The following is a 21,031-nucleotide window of genomic DNA, read 5'->3' on the forward strand; positions in this document are numbered from 1 at the left end:
ATTCAGCCATTCTCTCATTGATGGGCTATTCTTTGCCACCACAAAAAGAGCTGCTATAAATATTTTTGTACATATGTGTCATTTTCTTTTTTCTTTGATCTCATTGGGATATAGACCTAATAGTAGTATTGTTGGATCAAAGGGTATGCACAGTTTTACAGCCTTTTGGGCATAGTTCTAAATTGTTCTCCAGAATGGTTGGACTAGTTCACAGTTTCCTGACAGTGTATTAATGTACCTGTTTTCCCACATCCCCTTCAGCATTTGTTATTTTCCTTTTCTGTCATCTTAGCAAATCTGATGGGTGTTAGGTGATATCTCAGAGTTTATTTAATTTGTGTTTCTCTTATTATTAGTGATTTAGAGCATTTTTTAAATAAAACCATTGAAAACTTGATTTTTTCCTCTGGATACTGTTGAATATACTCTGAATTTCTCTAGATGTACTTTCATCATTTATCAGTTAAAAAACCGTTTTTATTCTTATAACTTTGAATCAAGTGAAGTCAACAAGCATTTATTAAGTAACTTCTATGTACCAGATACAGTGGAGATACAAAGAAAGGCAAAAGCAATAAGAAGCTCTCAATTTAGCGGGTACAGGATTGCAAACAACTATGTATGAGCATGCTATATACAGGTTATATTTGAGATAATCCCAAAAGGAAAGCAGCAACAAGTCTAAGGGAGAACAGGAAAGGATTCTTGGAGAAGATGGAATTTTAGCTGATATCTAAGGGAAGTGAAGAGGCAGAGATGAGGAGGGAGAAAATTCTAGGTATGGAGAATAGCCAGCAAAAATGCATAAAGTTACAAAATAAAGTATCTTATTTGAGGAGTATCAAGGAGGCTTGTGTCAATGGATCATTGAGTATGTGGAGGATTAATAAGGGGTAAGAAGGTTGGAAAGCTTGGAAGGGATCAGTTCATGAAGGACTTTAAAAGCCAAATAGGGGATTTTATATTTGATTCTAGAAGTAAGAGTAAGCAGGGATTCAGGAGAGAAAGGTCAAGCATAGCTAGAGTGGAACATTGGATAAGTAGGATTGAGGAGATGGGATTTAGAAACCAGGTAGGGGGGATGAGAAAGGGGCAAAAGAAAGGTATTTGTTTTTTGTCAGTCAGGGTTTTAGTACCACTGGGATACAGAGAATGAAAGGGAGTGGGAGTGGGCTTACAGCTGGGGAATGTGTCCAAGAGAAATATCATTAGAGAAAGTCTATTCAGGGAGGCAGATGATTAAAAGGTCCTAAGTTTTTGTTTTTGTGTTTTTAGTTTTTTATAGATAGTTCCTTTATAGAAAAGTCTGATTCCCAAACCGGCCAGACTGCCACACAAGAGAAGCATTCAGAACCACAAAGATGTAAAAACAAAGGAAAAAAAACCCAAAACACCACAAAATAAACAAAAAAAATCCCAGATTGGATTCCCAGATTCCCCAAAAACCCAACATCTGCTTTTCCTCTGGAAGCCAAATAGAAGCAAGCCTAGCCAGCAAAAAGAGGACCAGAGCCCCCCAGAGTTTCCACTGAGTTAAATGGAAAAACCCAGAAATTCCAACACAGGGTTCCCACTACTCTCAGAAAGGATTCACAGCTTTGGGATTGGAGGTTGCTTTAAATTATGTGGTAAAGAGTAAATAGATTTGATTCTTTCAAAAAATAATTTTTTCCTCCTCCCCACCCCAAGGAAGACACAGGGGAAAGATTATAGATGAGACAAATTTGGAAATGTCTCTTCTAGAGACTGGAGAGAAACATTGAGAAGGGGTGGGGAAGGATCTAGAGACTATCCTGTAGAGTGGATATGAGGCCAGTGAGGGTAACACTCAGTCTAGGAGTGCCTAGAAGGTTACCTTTGAGACCTGAAAGAGGAGTTTGGGAACCTTGTCTGAAAGAATGAGATAAAGGTACCAGGTATGAAGTAGATCCAGTACTGAAACTAGAGTTAGTCAAGTGTCCTAATGGAAGCTGGTGATGCAGTCCTATATGAGGTGGATCCAAACCAGATACCAGAATGGATCCAACTGGCACCTAGAAGCTATCAGTGAGACTCAGATCCCTCTGGAGGTGGTCTCACAAGAGCCCAGTCTGGTGATGGAGCTAGCAAAGGATGGTGGCACTGAATGGCCTGGCTTGCCCTTAAGGCAGATTTGGGAAGCTGTGGTGTTCAGTACATTAGAACTGGCAATCGGGTGAGGTTCCCACTTGAATCCAAGGCAACAAGTAGTGTTGATCCTGCAGTAGAGTTTGTGTTGGAATAGGGGGGTTCCACCTGAAACCAAAAGCCAGTAGACAGGTAAGGGAAGAGGATAGGGTAATACTGTATATTAAGAAGATGGGTTCATGAGAGGAAACCAGGAATCAGACAGGAGGAAGCATAGTGGAGAGCACTTGAGAATAGATCAATGAAGGAAGAAACAGATATTGTCAGTAGATATACTATGGACTACCTGAACAGGAAGAGGAAATAGATGGGTTCATAAACATCACTATCCTAACACAGAAGCATGATATAGTAGTGATTAAAAACCACAACTATTTGGATTTTGTCCCTCTTTTTTCAGAATTAAGGGGAAATTAAGACAATTTTTTCAGACTATCTTTCCTTTGCATTGTTGTTCACTCTTTTATAGAAAATACTTGCCAAGAACTCAATACAAATCAGCTTATCTTCACTGAAAAACAAAGCCCTTCGTAAAAGTATAGATACCCAATAAACAAGCTCTTTTGATAACTGTTTGTTCATATTCTTTGACCATTTTATTTATCATGGAACTGTTCAGTCTTATTATCTTATTACTTCTCTATATGTCTTGCATGTCAGGGCTTATCAAGATACTAAAATATTCAAATGTCCTAAATGGATCTGTGATCTCACTAATTTGAGAGTTCTCTCTCTGCCTATATTTGATATAAATAGCTTTTTCCCCAATCAAAAGCTTCCTATCTTATCCTAGTTACATTGATTCTATTCTTACAAAAGCTTTTCAGTATCATATAATCAAAATTCCAGAAAAGAAACAATGTCCAGGAGGAAAGGGCAGTCAACATCCTGTCAAATGCTTCAGAGAAATCAAGAAATGTGAGACTGAGAAAAGTCCATCGGATTTTGCAATTAAAAGATCATTGGTAATTTTAGGATTGCATTGACAGTTGAGTCATGAGGTCAGAAGCCAGACAAAGTAAATAGAAAAAGCAATACAAAGACTCAGATAACAAGTTGATGTGTTTTTCCTCCTAAGTTTTACAGTTACGACTTCAGCAAAGAAGGACCCAAGAACAACTGGCTAATCAAGACATAATGTTGTGTGAGTATCTTCTATCATTCATAGCTTATTCTCTATTGATAATTTGCCTCCATTATGAAATTTCTATTTAATATCTTAGATTGTGAGTATATTCAGTGTGAACAGGGATACTTTTCAATGGACTTTGACTCTCGTAGGATATAGAGAAGTGTCTTTGCTTTGAAATACTGAACGCAAATTGCTTTTCTGATAAATGCAACTTTTCCAAGTATCCATTCCCAATATATTATAATTCACTTTCATCTGATTGTAGAGATGTACACCTCGAATCTGTAATTGCCAAGCATTTCCTCTCTTTTGACTGGAATTCCAATACTGCTACCACCATACATGGTGCAACGTTATTGTAACAAGCTGAACAAAAGGCAAAGATATATTAAATAACTATATTTCCACAATTATTATTTACTAATTACCAGAAAAAATGTCCACATGAATAGATCTTTTTAGCCAGAACAATTTGAAAAGACATATAGTGAAGTGTAAATATTTACCTACATTAATTGAAGGGATACTCACACCATTGAAAACAAGAACATTTTTACATTTTATCCAGTCTGTTTAGTTAAAAGAAAATATTGTTTTAATAATATTTGCAAATGACAGGTATTTGAAACTTTTCCCCTCACATCAAAACATTGAAGTGTGCATTTACCCAGTTATTTTCCCCCCAGCAATAAAAGGTGGGGAAAAACTAAATCGGTGGTTCTCAAACTTACTTTCTTTATACTTTTAAATAATTATTGAGGACACCAAAGGGCTTTTGTTCATATGGGTAATGTCTATTAATATTTATCATATCAGAAATTAAAACACAAATTTTATATTTATTCATTTAAAAATAACAATAATAAATTTATTACATGTTAACATAAGTAACAGTTTCATGAAAAAAATTTCTAAAACAAAAAATAGTGAGGTATAACATTGTTTTACATACTTTTGCAAATGTCTTTAATGTCTGGCTCAATGGAAGGCAGGTAGATTCTTTTATCTGTTCTGCATTCAATCTGTTGTGATATATTGTTTTGGTTAAAGTATATGAAGAAAATTGGGTCTCATACAGATATGTAGTTGGGAAAAGGAGGAGTATTTTAACAGGCAACTAATGTCTTAGTATTGTTATGAAATTAGTTTTGACCTTGTGGACCCCTTGAAAGAGTCTTGGGGACTCCCTGGGGGAACTTAGGTCATACATCCAGAACCATTAGCCTAAAGTCCTAGATGATAAAAGTCATTTAATCCTGAATCCTCAGCATAGGTATGTTTGAATATTCTCTCTCATAAAATGGATACAATAACACAAATATAAGTTCTGAGCCCCTGTGGTATGACTATCATCATTTTATTACTTTGTGGCAGCAAGTTCAGTACTTATAGTACTTATCTCCTGGGGTTGCTTTGAGGATAAAATGAGATAATATTTATAAAGTGCTTTGTAAACCTTAAAGTACTATAAAATAATATCTAGGTGGTGGTGGTAGTGGTGGTGGTAGCAATAGTAGTAGCAGTGTTCCCTTATGTAACTTTACCTGGACTTCTCATATTACCAGTGGTTTTATGTATTGTGATTCATGTGTTCTCGTGCTTTGAACAGTAAGGTAAGTATTCTGTCTGAGATTCAGATTTTAAACTGTGATTTTTATAGACATTTTCTTTTGTTTTTGATTAAAAATACAACTGCCCTAAAATAGGAAAGCAGAAAATAACTTGGAGGTAATTGTAGAGAGCAAGCTTTATAAAAGAGCTAGGTATAATTTGATACTAATTCTTAACTATTATCAGAATCACAGGATTTTGGAGCTGGAAGGGACCTCAGCAACAACTTAATCCAACCTACACACAGTTTACCTGACAAGTGGTTACCTAACATTTGCTAAGAAACTTCCAGAGATGGGGAATCCACTACATCCTGAGGCAGCCCATTCCACTTTTGGATAACTTATTTTTAAGGAAGTTTCCCTTATATCCAACCTAAATTAGCCTTTTTGCAACAACCATTCTTGGTTCTGCCCTCTAGTGCCAAACAGAACAAGTCTAATCCCTATTCTATATTGATGGCCCTTCAAGTAATTGAAGACAGTTAATATGTGCCCCCTTCCCAAGTCTTCTCCTCTCCAATTTAAATATCCCCCGTTCCTTCAGTCTTCACATGGTATAAACTTAAGGCCTTTGATCATCCTTATTGCCCTTTCCTGAAAACTCTCAAATTTATGTATGTCCTTCCTAAAATATAACATTCAGAGTTTAACACAGCATTTCAACTCTTATTTGACCACAGTAGAATACAATGGTATTGTCAGCTTCTTTATTCCTGAAAGCTACGCCTCTCAATTTAGCTCAATATCACATTAGCTTTTTGGGCTGAATTGTCTTACTTTTGACTCCTACCCCTAGTCTCTTCTCCATAGTGTAATGAGAATGAACTTTTCTAATTCACTCTGAGTCCTTCCTTGTAGTTAAATTCCTCCTAGAATTTAGTCATGACTCTCGCTAGGGCTTCAGTTTGGGCTGGAATCAAAAGCTGTTGTTGGCTAATGAGCCTGTCCCCAAACTTCCTGCTGCTCAGTATCACAGTACCATCACAGCTTAAAGAATAATTTCTATGAGTTCCTTCTTTTGTAGTCTGTTTCTGAAATAAGCTCTACCACTTTGAACTTCCTCCTACATACTAAAAGAAAAGTACAGAGAAAACTAGAGCAAAACAACAACATATCAATGGCATTTTCCCCCAGTTAGATAATGGCGGGGGGGAAATTTCCATTTTAATTTTAAATTTCTACTTACTGCTTCTTCTGTCAGGTATTTCTAGCAGCTAGACGGTATTGCTTATAATTTAAATAGAAAATATTTTGGTATAGTGGAAAGAGCACTAAGAGTAAAGAGAATTGAGTTTGAGTCCCAGCTCTGATACTAATGAGCTCTGCAACCTTAAGGTTGTCACTTAACCTCACTGGGTCTCAGTTTCTTCAACTGTAAAATGGAGTCGGATCTTTTCCAGCTCTATTAATCTTTGAACAAGCCCCTAACAAGTTTCAACTTTTATAAGCTTCGTTGAGAGAATTCTAAGAAAGATCATGACTTTTTCCTATAAAACATTTTAAAATACATTTAAAAAAGGAATTTTTAAAAACCTACATATGTGTATGTATACATACATACACACACACACACACACACACACACACACACAGAGACAGAGAAACAGAAAGACAGAGAGACTGGTTTCATTACATCCCTCAGACAAAAAAGTTCAGAAAGGGCCCCCATCCCACCCAGCAATCAAAACCTATGTAAGTCTTTACACCTGTGTTGAGAAGTAAAAAGATCAAGCTTGTGTTTCACCTATTCTTTCCACTTACTGTGGAGAGGTTAATGAGCAGTGAAAGGTCCAAAAGAAACAAGAGGGGAAACCAAGGGTCTGCAGTTCAGGCAAATAATGCTTCACATGGGATAAAAGTCTTTCAAGAGCAACTCTTGTAGGTTCCTCTCCTGAATCCCACTATTGTCTATATAATCCGTTTGTTTAGCTATTAATCCAGATGAATAGGATAGAATTTAATTTATAGACCCATTACAATCTATGATGATGCTCTGGGTCATTTACAAGCTGGATATAAGTGGTATTCATTTTTAAAAATATGGCCACATCTTTACTTTGATCATTAATTAATTTGAACCTTAAAGCCAGACATCACCAAATTAAGGTGCCACCTTAATGATGAAGAGGCAAGTCATCAGGTAGAAGAGGTAGACTATAGGGTCTTTTGCCCCATCTAAGTGATGCATAGTCCCAAGAGACCGAAGAGTCACAGATCTCAAGTTGGTCCCATGTAATAAAACTTCCTGAGCCTAGGAAAGGAAACTGAATTTGGATAAAAATTGGCTTTTTTGAAATGTAATTACCTAAGCAATAGGAGAACTTTGAGAAATAGATTTCCTAGAGGAAAAAAACATTCTCATCTTGTTTTGTGGTGCCTGAAGAACAAAGGAACAAAAATTAACTTTTTAAAATGCTTATGAAAGATTTGTTTAAGATTGTTTTAGAAATTATTGTGGGAAATTATCTCCTTTTAATGTTAACTAGTTTGCTTTGACCTACTAAAGAAATGTGATTTCTTAATTAATCTTATAATCAAAATATTAGTATATAATTTAGTTGGAAAATTATGTCCCAAAATGAATCTATTCATATTTCTGTGACTTTTCAAAAAAATCATTTGTATCAGGATTTTCAACTTAGTTATACCCCAGAGGTGTATCCTTAGGTAGATCATATGTCATATTTGACTAAATATATAGTAAGGACCTAGCAGGTACATACCATTTAAAAAAATCATTAATTTGGTATTCTAATTCTAGATTATGAAGTTTGTTTCTTAAACTTAGGTAAGTCAGAGTTGCTATGCTAAGGCATATGCTAAAATATTAATTAAGACTTTTTCTACTAGGAAAGTATAAAATTCTAAGATACTAATTGAAATATGTACTACGGGATTCACAGATGGAAGGAAGCTTAGAGATCATCTAATTCAACAATCTCATTTTACAGATGAGGAAACTGAGGCCCAGTGAGGTGAAATAACTTTCTCAAGGTAACATAGTTTATAAGAAGCAAAGTCAAGATTCAGAACCAAGGATAATTTTGTTTTGTTTTTTTACTTAAAATCCCATGTTTTTTTTCACTGAAGCACACTCCTTTACTCCAACACTTTGTTTCCTCCTCTAAATTATCTCTTATTGCTTTGTTTGCCTCTGATGGAACTTATCCCTTATTAACTTGTAACCATTATGTCTATATTTTCCCTCCCCATTTTGTAAGTTCTTGAAGGTAAAGGCAAGAACTGGAGCTGTGCGGACAGTGGACACTCATCATGTTTGTTAAATAAATGAATAATCATTCACAAATAATACATATTTTAGTTTAGTTAGAAAACTTTAGTTCATTTGCTATCCTTCACCAAAAATACTTCTGAGCCTCATTCACACTCCTCTGCCTAACGTCAGGGAAATTGCCTGCCTAGAGACCGTTTGATCCTAGTAGCAGTTAGGAAGAAATTTCTACCATTCCTCCTCCTCCTCCTTAAAGATGCAGAGAAAGGGATCCAGTGCTCCTTCATTTACAATCTTATGACAGGGCCTACCCAGACCCCTTTATCTGGAAAGAATCAAGATCATTAATAGCTTTGGAAAGGTCCGTCCCAGTCCTTAAGATTCCTCATTTCTTAAAATTAAATTTTATTTTAGTTTCAGATTTGAATTCTCTTCCTTCCACCTCTCCTCCCATACCCAATCTCTATTGAGAAAGCAAGAAAAACAAAACTTGTTACAAGCGTGGAGAGTCAAGCAAAACAAATTCCAGCATTGGCTATGTCCATTAAACCCTCAAAAACATAAGCACTGATCTTCATTCTTAATTCCATTATCTCTCTATCTGGAGGTGGGTAACATGCTTCATCAGGAGTCTTCTGGAATTGTAAATAGTCATTGTGTTGATCAGAGCTTAACTTCCTCAAAAGATTACCTTCCATATTTTCATTTTCATATAACTTAGAAGTTGGGAGTGTTCCAAATGTCATTCCTCCTCAGAATTCTTAGGTAGAAGGAATAATTTAGTCATGTTGATAAAATCTTTAAAAATTCTCCTATCCTTTCCCTCCCCCCTCCAAAAAAAAAAAAAAAACCAGAACAGAGCAAAACTCTAGCTCTCTTCCCACTATCAGATGAACTGGCTAGCAGAGGCTATGGTTGCTAGGTGGCCATAAGAAGGTAGAGCCTAAGAATGAAAAGAAAAGGAAGGAATCCAGTGGGGAAGCATCACTCTGGACCTCAAGGGCAATCTAGTCCAATGACTAGATTAACATAGATGAATTAACCAATGGCAATGATCTGTCTATAAATAGTGCTGCCTTTATTTGTTTTGCAGACTAATCCAAGCCACAGAATCCACATATTTACTCCAAAGTCTTGGTAAATTCCTGAATTCTGTGATACTCTTATCTTGAATAGCATGAAGAATGAATTGGGCAATTCCTGCACCCTCTGCACAACATGCCACTTCATGATGGTTTTAAGATTTTGCCTGGACAAAAAGTCTTTTTCTCCTTTTTTTCAGTGCATTCACCTGACTTGGCTTCTCCATACAAGCATCCCACCCTATTGGCTGTTTAGCAGAATGCTGCACAGATGGGTCAATCTGTCTGCCTCTTTCCTTCTTACTATCATATCAAAAATTTCAGAAGTTGGTTTCTTGGCCCTTCCTGCCAATTCCATCAAGATTCTGGCTCTCATTTATTTTTCCCAGATTTTTAAAAGTTACTTCAAAAAAATTTCACAGAGAACAATAATCAAAATGATACTTTGAAATTTTATATATATACATATATGTATATATAGAGATACATGTATATATATGTGTGTGGATATATATGTGTGTATATGTATATGTATTTATGTGTATATATGTATATGTATTTATATGTATATCATGTGTCTTTTCCAAGAATTTCAAAAAACTTCACATAGGTTGTGACACATTCCTCCCAGTGCTGAAACTATATCCTGGGTATATCAAAATGACTTTTGGAAATTTCATCATCCCTCTTCAGTATACTGTCTGTCAAGTAGGCCCTGGAGAAGTCACTTGCTACTATAACTTTTAAAGAAGCTTCACTTCCCCAAAGGGTGAATGGCTTGTAGGAACAGAGGTTATTATCCCAGTTGTCTTTTTACAAGTGAAATACTGAAATAACAGGTTTTTTAGATGGGAAACTGAGAGTAGAGGAAGATTAAGTGACTTGCTCAAATTTATCAAAGATAAATGACAAAGCATGGATTGGAGCCTATATCTCCCTCATTGTAGTTCCAGGATTATTTAGCTCAATATAGATGTGATTTTTAAAAATCACATCTCAGTATCCCTGGTGACTTTTCCAACATGCAAAGTCTTCCCTGGTAATGAGTAGGAGGGTCTTCACTCCACTGTTACCCAGTTCAGTAGGTCCCTCCAGCCAACCTTACCTCTAGGAAAAATGGAGTCGTGCTCCACTTTATGACTTCCCCATAGACATATTGACATTTTATCTTCCTTCTGACTTCCCATGGGCCAGTAGCATGATTTCCTTCCATGACATCAAATCTTTCCGAGCAAAAAGTGTGCAACACTGCCCCCCACCCCCAACAAAGCAAAGGTTTTACCAATATTGCTGACGTAAATTAGTCAAAGCAAGAGAGAAATACGTGTAACTTGCAACATTAGAGGTACAATGATAGAAAGAAAATACATTTTCTTCTAGGAAATATATGACCTTGAGCAAGTTGTTTACTTAACCCTCCCAGATCTAGTGTTAAAGGACCTCGATTTGAATCCTGGCTCTGCCATTTACTTCCTGTGTGCCCTTGGGCAAGTCACAAATTCTCTACATCATGGTTTCCTCATTTGTGAAATGAGAGTGCTGGACTAGATGACCCCTTATGTTCCTACTACAGCTAAATCTAGGATCCTATGATCTTAAACTTTCGTCCAATTACAAAATCCTATGTAATTATGATTCTGTAGTTCTGTGATTCAACTGACTCAAGAAGAATGCATTGAATATATTTCTAATTGAATTTACAACCAAACTCATGTCAGAATTTCAGAGCTAGAAAGGACCTTAGAGATCCACTAGTAAATCTTAGGAAACTGAGACCCAAAGAGGTTAAGTGACACAGGTGGTAAGCAACAGAGTCAGGATTAGAACTCAGTTACTGGGTCTTGACTCCAAATACAGGGCTCTTGTCACTGAACCATGTTGTATAGCCTACCTATTTTGTAAGTGATGAAATTTATACTCAGAGAGGTGACAGAGCTAAGAAAATAATTTGTTCTATTTGAAATTACTTTCACTATTTTTGCTTTGGAATCACCAAAATCCTTTTCAACCACAAATTTCAATGGCCTTTAAAATGAAAGCATTTGAAATTTGAAGTCTAAGGTGCTAAAATGAAAAATAGCAATTCTATTTATTTTTTAAATGCCAAAGTTTGAATGACTCAATTTGTCCATGCTCACTTTTAGAGATTAAACAACATTTTCTGAAGGTACAAGACTGAAAAAAAGTCTTTCTCCTCCACAAGTGTTATAAGTGGAACATGTTTCTTAAGGAAGATGGCTTACCTAGCACACATTAAGGTTTTAATATCCATTTCCACTGCTGCTCTAACCTGTGGAAAAATCCATTTTCACCATACACAAGTCCAATAGATAAGTATTTATTAAGTGCCTACCTATATGGGCCAGGAACTGTGTTAAGCACTGGGGATACAAAGAAAGGCAAAAAATATTCCCTACCTTCAGAAACTAATGGTGGTGACAACCTGCAAACAAAAAGGTCCAAACAAGCTATATACAGGATAAGCAGGAAATAGTTAACAGAGAGAAGGCATTGTGAGTCTGGGAAAGGCATTCTGTTGAAGATGGGATTTTAGCTGAGACTTAAAGGAACCTAGGGGATCTAGGAGGTAGAAATGAAGAGGCAGAGCATTCCAGACATGGAGGACAGTCAGAGAAAATGCCTAAAGCTGAGAGATGGAGTGTCTTGTACATGCAACAGTATGGGAGGCCAGTGCCACTAGATTGAAGAATACATTGGGGAAGGGGTAAGGAGGAAGAAAACTGGAACAGTCAGGGTGGGGACTTGTAAATGAAGGACTTTGGATGCCAAACACAGGATTTTATATTTGACCCTATAGGTAATAGAGATTTTTTTTTTACTATGAGGGCAATATGATCAGACTTGTGCTTCAGAAAAATCACTTTCATGGCTTAATGAAGAATGGATTGGAATAGGGAGAAATTTCTGGCAGACAGATCAACCAGTAGGCTGTTGCAGTAATCCAAGCATAAAGTGAAAAGGGCTTGTATTAGGGTGGTGACAGTATCATAGAGGAGAAAAGATAAAATATCACAAAGATCAAGAGATGTTGCAAAGAAAAAATTGACAGCCCTTGGCAACATATTGAATATGAGGCACAAGAGACAGTGAAGAGTAGAGGATGATGCCTAGGTTGTGATGCTGGGGAACTGGGATGATGACATTGCACTGGAAGGGAGGAGAGTTTAGGGGGAAAGTTAATGGGTTCCATATTAGATATGTTGAGTTTAAGATGTTTTTTGGACATCCAGTTTTAATGGACATCTTAGTTCAAGATACCTGAAAACCAGTTTGAGACACAAGATAAGTCAGCAGAGAGGTTAGGGTGGTTTAGGTATATTTGAGAATCACCAGCATAGAGATGATTATGAAATCCATGAGAGCCAATGAAATCTCCAAGTGAAGTACTATAATGGGAGAAGAGAAGGGGACCCAGGACAAAGCCCTGTAGAATGCCCAAAGTTAGAGGGCATGACTTGGATGAGGATGCAACAAAAGAGACTGGGAAGGAGTGGTCAGATAGGTTAGAGGAGAACTAAGAGAGATAACAGCATTTTGAAAACCTAGAGAGGTGAGAATATCATGCAGGAGAGGATGATTGTCAGTGTCACAGGCTTGAGAGACATCAAGAAAAATGAGTGCCACAAAGAACTGCTCCAAAATTTCAGAGAGACAGAAAGAGATACAGAACAGAGAGACAGAGACAGAGAGACAGAGACAGAGAGAGGCAGAGACAAGGAGAGAAAGGATGGATTCTCTTGCTCTTCCATGACCATCTAAATTTAAGTTACTCTATAACTTACAATGACTTTGGACAACCTGCTTACCTTTTCTGAACCTCAGTTTCTTTACCTGCAATAGAAATAATAATAGAACAAGGGAAATGAAATGACTGTTCAAATGTACTAATACCCAAGGAATGTTAAAATAATAATAATAGCTGAAACCTATAAAACCTACTATGTACCAGGCATTATGCTAGATACTTTATAAATATCTCATTTGATCCTCACAATAGTACTAGGAGGTAGTTGTTATTATTATCCCCATTTTACATTTGAAGAAACTGAAGCAAACAGAAATTAACTTATTTGCCCAGGGCCACACAACTAGCAAGAATCTGAGGCTGGATTTGAATTAGATCTTCTTGACTCCAGATCTACTGTGCCACCTAAGTACCTCATACATATCTGTAAAGTACACATTATATTTCATTTATAAGTACATATACAAATATATAGTATTAAATATATATGTATACATCTATTAAAATATATGTATGTATATATGGGGAAAGACTTCTGTTTGAAGGACTTAGGGGATGAGTTGGTCAATAATTACACAAGATCAGGAGATATAGATGGGATATTACCTGTAAAGCACTGTAAACAATTATTATTTTGTTACTCCTTAAATGGCCTCCCACATTGAATTAGGCTGCATGTATCATTTCTAAAGGAGATCTGTATGGCTTGCAGAGTGATAAGCTATGAAACTACCAAACTAACCTATCACTTAACTGTTTGTTTGTAATGAAGATAAGTTGCTTTTGTATATGTATTACAATGTGGTTTTACATACACTATCTCATTTGATCATCACCACATTATAAGGTCTATTCTGCATATATTATTATCCCCATTTTATAGTTGAAAGACTGAGACTCAGAGAAGTTTCATTTTGGTGGTAAAGTGATGGAACCAAGGAACAGCTTCTGGTATTCTAACTTCAAATGCAGTGTCCTTGGTATCACATGCCACTGTGACATAGTACAGTTAACTATGTTAACAATAGTGGAAGAGCTTCAGGAACTACATCAATTTTCCCAGAATTCTAATTCTAGTCAAATGAAGACCAGATTTAAAAGTCTTGACAATTAAGCTATTCAACAAGCACTAGATGTGTGGCATTGTGCTACGCTCTAGAGATAATACCTTATATTTGTATAATGTTTAACAAATATAGACTGCTTTTATATATTTATTTAATGTAATGCTTAGAATAAACCTTTAGTAGAACAGGTATTATTATCTCCATTTAAACTATCATGTGGAAACTGAGGCCCATAGAGGTTATGACTTATACAGACAACCATTTAGGACTTTGCAAAATGTAATAAACCTCACAAAGGTTTACTTATATGTCATAAAGGACAGAACTACTTTTTAAAATACTTTCATCTCAAATTGCAACCGAGAATGAAAAATATGGAGTTAATTAGACCAATCTAGTTAATGTTGACAGAGCAAATGAAAAAGCTGCTTGACAGTTAAATAAAGAAAATAAGTCAGCAGATTGATATGACTTGTATGATATTTTAAGAATCTATAGATGAGGGCTCATTGTTGTGAGAGACAAAGATTAGAAAATGTATATGTGTTATGTTAATTCCAAGACTGATTAAGTTAGAATAGAGAAGAAACTGATACTGTTGGAACAATAAGGAAAAATAAGATATTAAATGAATACAATTTTTCATTGTGTTAAATGAGTTGTAAAATTGTGAAGGGATACTTCTTGGGTTTTTTATTTTTCATTTTTTACAAAATGCTTACTTCCTATAATTTCGAACACATCCTTCTCTGATCTCTCATTTTTCTCTTGGCTTCTTACCTTCCCCCAGGGTGCTTACCTTTATTCCCTGACTTCTCCACTGGTCCCTACCTATTCACCGGTTTTTCTTCCCCTCTGAACCTTCCCCCTCTGTTCTAACTCCTGTCTTTCCCCTCAGTTCTTTCATTCTTCTAAGCCTTCTCCCTTTTCCTTCTGGCCCCTTATCCTTCTATAACCTCTTTCTGGTTCTTTTGAACCCTTCTCTCCTGCTGTGACTCCTTCTCTTCCTTAAAGGCTTTACCACTTCTGTGTTAATCCTGAAGCAGAGAAATGCCAGGAAAAGCAAAAGCAAAAACAAAAAACAAAACTGGAGATTGTGACTTACCATGACTTTCAAGGCATGCTTTTTCTTAAAATTAACAAAAATAGATGATATCCAACACAACCCCCAGGATTACCACCAAATTCCTCAAGTTAGCTGAAAGCCCAGGAAGCCCTTCTGAATCCACATGTTCATCTTTTAATAATGTATTTTGTACAACTCCAAAGCTAAATGAGGCTCACACATAAAAAGCTCCAAGCAATGGTATTCTCTAGAATGGGCTCAGGAGAACTTCTGGAGAATATCAACATACACTCATACAAACATGAACAGATAATAGGAACATGAAACAGTCTACAGTATCATTTTATCCAGACCACCAGAGTACAAATGAAAATTCAAAAGGAAAAATCATGTTTTGTAACATTCAATGTTATTAAGGGTCAGTTGCTAAAATATCTAATATAACTTGGGATTCTATATTTAGATTAATCAAAAGAAAAGAAAAGGGATACTTCTGAAGGAAGTATAAGTTTTGCTATGTTTTCAGGAAGTGTGATATAGTGGAAAGGGCTCTGTTTCTAGAGTCAGAAGAACTGAGTTCAAATCCTAACTTTATAACATACTACTTGTGCAGGAATGATCAAGTTTCTTAACGTTCGTCTACAACAATTTCCTCATCTGTGAAATGAAGGTGAACTAGATGGCCCCTGAGGTTTCTTCCAGCTCTAAGTCTATGATAATATGTGAAAAATAACTATTTCTTTCTACCTTACACGTTCATTAGGTTAAATTGTTAAATATAAAAGTGTTCAGACCATCATTTAATTTAATCAGGGGAAATAGCATCATGCTACGGAAAGCACATTAAATTGGGATTCAGGATACTTAGGTTCAACCACTAACCAGCTGAACTGCCCCTTATAAAAGTGAGTGTTGGAGCTAAATGATGTCTAACTCTAGCTCTAATGTTTGATGATTGGATATTCTGTATGCTTCTGTGATTGTCAACTAAATGGATAGCCACTCCATATCTAAAACAAATCCTTGTCTAAAATTCCTCATATACAGTGAAATAATCCATTTTTCTGCTTCTAAAGAGCATATTAAGAGCAAATGGGATGATAGCTTTCCTGAGAATTATCTTTCTTTCTCCAAATTAGAGCTTCATATTTTTTCTCCTATACCCTCATATGCCCTTATCTCCTGTGGTCCTCATATTTTGGTACGAGTTCAGAATGGTTCACATTACTCCTGTCACTCGCATACCTTCTATGCTCAATGCTTTTCCCTTTCTAGGTCTGAATTCCATCTTGCATGTATCCCTTGGCTTTGTATGAAATAGTATCTTCCAAGCCTTTTTTCTTTAACCGCTTATTGGTCTAATTAAATGTAGCTGTCTATGTGGTGTGTGTGTTTGTGTGTGAGTCAGCAGAACACATTTAGCAATATGTTTATTGCTGACCAACAACTGAACTGCTTTCTTCTCTTGTGTTTTTCTTTCAGCATTGCAAAATCAAACTATATTCCAAGAGCAAAGAAAGAACTTTGATAAGGTAACTTTTGAAAAATGCATTTGGACAGTAGAGATAAGGGTATTGATTAATCAATCAACTGCAATGCACATTTCTCTGAGTATTAGACCAAGACAGGAAAAGAGAGCATCTAAAAACAAACTGCCCCAGGTTGCCCAGTCCTCTTCCTTGAAATATTAAATTTAATTCAATGAACATGTTGTAAAGCATCTACTATATGTATATATATATGCATATGTGTATATATATATACACACATATATATATATATACATCACTGTGCTAGGTTTAGAGAAATACAAAAATCAATAATAATACAGAGTTCCTTTCTGCACCCTGGGAACTTTTGATTCAATAGAGAAGATAACATATCCAAAATTTTAAGGAAAAAAAAACCTTTTGATTCAGACCTGTGATTTCATCAGTATAGGCTACTGTTGGTGAGGATATGCCCTTTGTTATTTGCAGTTAGAAAGTATAGGAGAGTTGGTAAATTCTACACTGTCCTTCCTCTAGTGTAAATTCCTTACTGAATAGGCCACTTGAACAAAGGAAAGTGTAGCTTATATGTACCAAAAAATAAAAATAAAAAGGTACTAATGTTTGCTACATGTTACAAACATGTGCAAAAGAGCAGATCCACTGTTATAGTGGAAAGATGGCTAGACTGGGAGTTAAGAAACCCGCTTTCTAGTTCTGAATCTGCCAGGACCCCACTGTGCAACCTTGGACAAGTTATTTTACCTTTGTGGGCCTTAAATTCATTATCTACAAAAAGAAGGTTGGAATACGTGATTTCTGTGGTGCCTATTAGCTCTGACATTTGATGTCTATTTGTTTTTGCTTTACATTGCTTTCTAGGAATTCTGAGAACATATGTGTCCTCATAGTTTGAGAAGGAGAATTATGTTCTATTTTGAGCCCTATTTGTTGCATTTTTATTCATGACCTACACAAGAAGAACAATACTTTTACAGTTTGAAAAACACATTCCTTACAACAATCCTTTTAAATCACTTCTGCAAATATTATTCCCATTTTACAGAGAGGATAGCATCTAAAATCAGATAGAGAGGACTCTCATAGTCAGAAAAATCTGGGTTTAAGTCCCACATCTGTCACTTACAAATTCTGTGCCCATGGTCAAGTCACTTATTGCCTCAGATAACTCTCTAAGACCTTAAATTTCAGAATAGATGCCAATATTCATTGGCAAACAAAGTTTATTAAGATATCTGTATAAATACAGATACGTGTATATATGTATCTATATGTATCTGTGATTATATGTGGGATTATACACGCACATAGATTGTTGTTATTCAGTCATTCAGTCATTTACAATTCTTTGTGACCCCATAGCACACCAATACTGTTTTCTTGGCAAAGATACTGGAGTGATTTTCCATTTCTTTCTCCAATGGATTAAGGTAAGCAGAGATTAAATGATGTCCAGGGTCACACATCTAGTTAGTGTCTGAGGCTGGATTTGAACTCAGGTCTTCCTGCTTCCAGGCCCAGAGTTCTATTCGCTGAGCTACCTAGCTGCCTCCAAACACATAATACATTTTATATACATGTGTATATGTATATGTATATGTATATGTATACACACACACACATACACGTAAATATATTACAACAGAATTACAAGTCCAATTCTACTCCATTCTACAGTTGAGTAAACTAAGGCTCAGAAAAAGTTAAGCTGCTTATTCAAGGTCATACATTTAGTGACAGAGATGGCACTCAGCACATATCATTCCAGGTCCAATGTTCATTGTACTATCACATAATGTAGATAAGGAAGAGACCTACTTTAGAGATTATCTAATCATTATACTTCAACTAATTTCATTTTTCTTCTATAATATGTAACTAGGACTATATAACAAAACATTTGACAGTTTCTTATTCTAATCTTATGGATAAGATGGAGATAGATACCTAATTATATTTATTCAAAACCAGAAAAACTCAATTTGGTTGTAGTTTCCAATTTCAGTTGTAAAAGTAATTTCTACTAAGAGTATCCTAGATTATTTTTATATTTAGAGACAGTACAGTTACATGATTTAATAAGTGCTCATCATGGGAATTTTGTGTATTTATGTTACATAGACTGAAGACTATTTAAAGCACAAGATCAGAAAGAGACCTGAAGGGACCAACTTAATCAACATGCACATTTTACAAGGTAAGTGTGTAATGATACAAAGAAAATTGTCATGTTAGACTTTTTTTTCCTCTAGAGTTCTTTATCTCTTTTGAATTGCAAAGTTCTTTTCTCTTCTTCTGGGTTTTCCTATCCAAAATAAAAATGAGCTTACATGATTATCAAGTAATTATTCACACAGAAGAGAAATTGAATTTGTTCTCCTCAGTTCCAACATAATGAACTAGGAGTGAATTAATGAAAGTTGGATGAAAGTTGCAAAAGGTCAAATCCAAGTCTTTATATCTAACAAATAGAGCTATGCAAAAGTTGCATCAGCAGGAAGCAAATTCCTCCATCACTGTAGTCAATTGATCAATCAATAAACACTTATTAAGTGCCTACTTTGTGCCAGACACTGGGGATACAGAGACTAAAGATAGTCCCTGCTCTCAAGGAACATACAGTCCAAAGAGGGAGACAACATTGCAAACAAATATAGACAAAGCAAGCTATACACAGGATAAATAAGAAGTAATTAAAAGAAATAAGGTACTGGAATTAAGAGGAGTTGGGGAAAGTTTCCTGTAGAAGGTGAGATTTTAGTTGGGACCTAAAGCCAGGGAGGTCAGTAATCGAGTGGAGGAGATAGCATGTTCCAGGCATAGGGATAGCCAGAGAAAATTCATGGAGCTGAGAAACAGAAAACCACTATCCCTGGATTGAAGATTACCACTGGAGAGTAAGGTATAAGAAGGCTGGAATGGTATAAGGAAGCTAGGTTATGAAAGGCTTTGAATACGAAATACAGCATTAATTATCAGAACTGATGTAGAGAGTATTCATGCTTTAAGTAGGGGTTAGACTAAATTACTTGAGATGTTCCTTCCAAATGTAAGATTCTATAATTATAAAGATATAATTATAAATAAAGATTCTATAATTATAATCTTCATCATATAGGACAAAAATTTCACCTCGGTACCTGATTGATATTCATTGACTGTTCTTATTGGCTAATTTTTCCTTCTGTTTTTATCTAAGCTACACAATGTTAAAGGAAATTTTTATGTGGATAAGAGAATTAAGAAGATAAGAGCCACAAGGCCCCATTTTAAGTTGTTCTGAGACTAGTACAGGACCTTGGAGAGTTCTGACAGCTGCATGTCAAACATTTGAGCAAGAGGAGTTTCTGCTCTGATTTGTCTTCCTGGAACTTAATCCAGCAGGTATTCTCCAATAAAAAACACTGACATTTTACTGGACCATCTCCATTTATCCAGTCTAATAACATAAGTCCATATTTTCTCTTAGTGGATGCAGTAAATCACAGAAAATCTGTTAAGGTATCCTTAAATAGAGTGGCACATTAGTCTAATAGGTAATGAAAAGTCTAGGATTTTTAATCTTGGGTCTATAATAAGCAACAGATCCTTTGCACTTTGAGATAAGTTTGTTTAACTTCACCATGCCTAGATTTTTTTGTTCTGAGAATAAACACCAAACAATCCACTTAGATATCAAATATCTTAAATTTGAGATCAATTTAATATAAATTATTAACTTTTTTGTAATCTATTTATTTTTCATTTTCAACATTCATTTCCATAAGATTTTGAGTTCCAAATTTTCCCCCTATCTCTCCCCTCTCACCTACCTCAAGATAGCATATAAATTGATATAGGCTCAACATATATATTCATATTAAACAGATTTTCACATTAGTCATGTTGTAAAGAAGAATTAGAACCAATGTTAGAAACCATGAGAAAGAAGAAACAAATTTAAAAAGGGGAAAAAGAGAGAGAGCAAATAATATGCTTTGACATGCATTCATACTCCATAGTTCTTCTCCTTGATGTGGACAGCATCATGAGTCCTTTGGAGTTGTCTTGGATCTTTACATTGCTAAAAACAGATGAGTCTATCAAAGTTAGTCATCACACATTGTGGCTGTTACTGTGAACAATGTTCTTCTGGTTCTGCTCACTTCACTTAGCACCAGTTCATACAAGTCTTTCCAGGTTTTTCTGAAGTCTGTCTGCTCATCATTTCTTATAGCACAGTAGTATTCAATTACATTCATATACCACAACTTGTTCAACCATTTCCCAACTAATGAGCATCCCCTCAATTTCCAATTTTTGGCCACCACAAAAACAGCTGCTATAAATATTTTTGTACATGTGGGTCCTTTTCTCATTTGTATGATCTCTTTGGGATACAATCCTAGAAGAGGTA

At 35.6% G+C, this 21,031-nt stretch overlaps 1 protein-coding gene across 6 annotated transcripts in view; it reads left to right on the forward strand.

The window, feature by feature from the left end:
- The window catches only part of MYOCD (myocardin), a 177,876-nt gene that overhangs the window by 68,805 nt on the left and 88,040 nt on the right, over window positions 1-21,031 (forward strand). For 3 of the 6 annotated variants that reach the window (XM_027850254.1, XM_027850255.1, XM_027850256.1), the window contains exons 2-4: window positions 3,245-3,310; window positions 16,607-16,656; window positions 18,757-18,832. In XM_027850254.1, coding sequence (XP_027706055.1) covers window positions 3,245-3,310; window positions 16,607-16,656; window positions 18,757-18,832 — 192 coding nt within the window. Of the gene's footprint in view, window positions 1-3,242; window positions 3,311-9,236; window positions 9,281-16,606; window positions 16,657-18,756; window positions 18,833-19,834; window positions 20,020-21,031 lie in introns of those variants that run through there. The other 3 variants (XM_027850259.1, XM_027850260.1, XM_027850257.1) reach the window with 3 other exon arrangements.

Source organism: Vombatus ursinus, unplaced genomic scaffold (assembly GCF_900497805.2).
Source record: "Vombatus ursinus unplaced genomic scaffold, bare-nosed wombat genome assembly UNPS02008996.1, whole genome shotgun sequence".
Taxonomy (NCBI): domain Eukaryota; kingdom Metazoa; phylum Chordata; class Mammalia; order Diprotodontia; family Vombatidae; genus Vombatus; species Vombatus ursinus.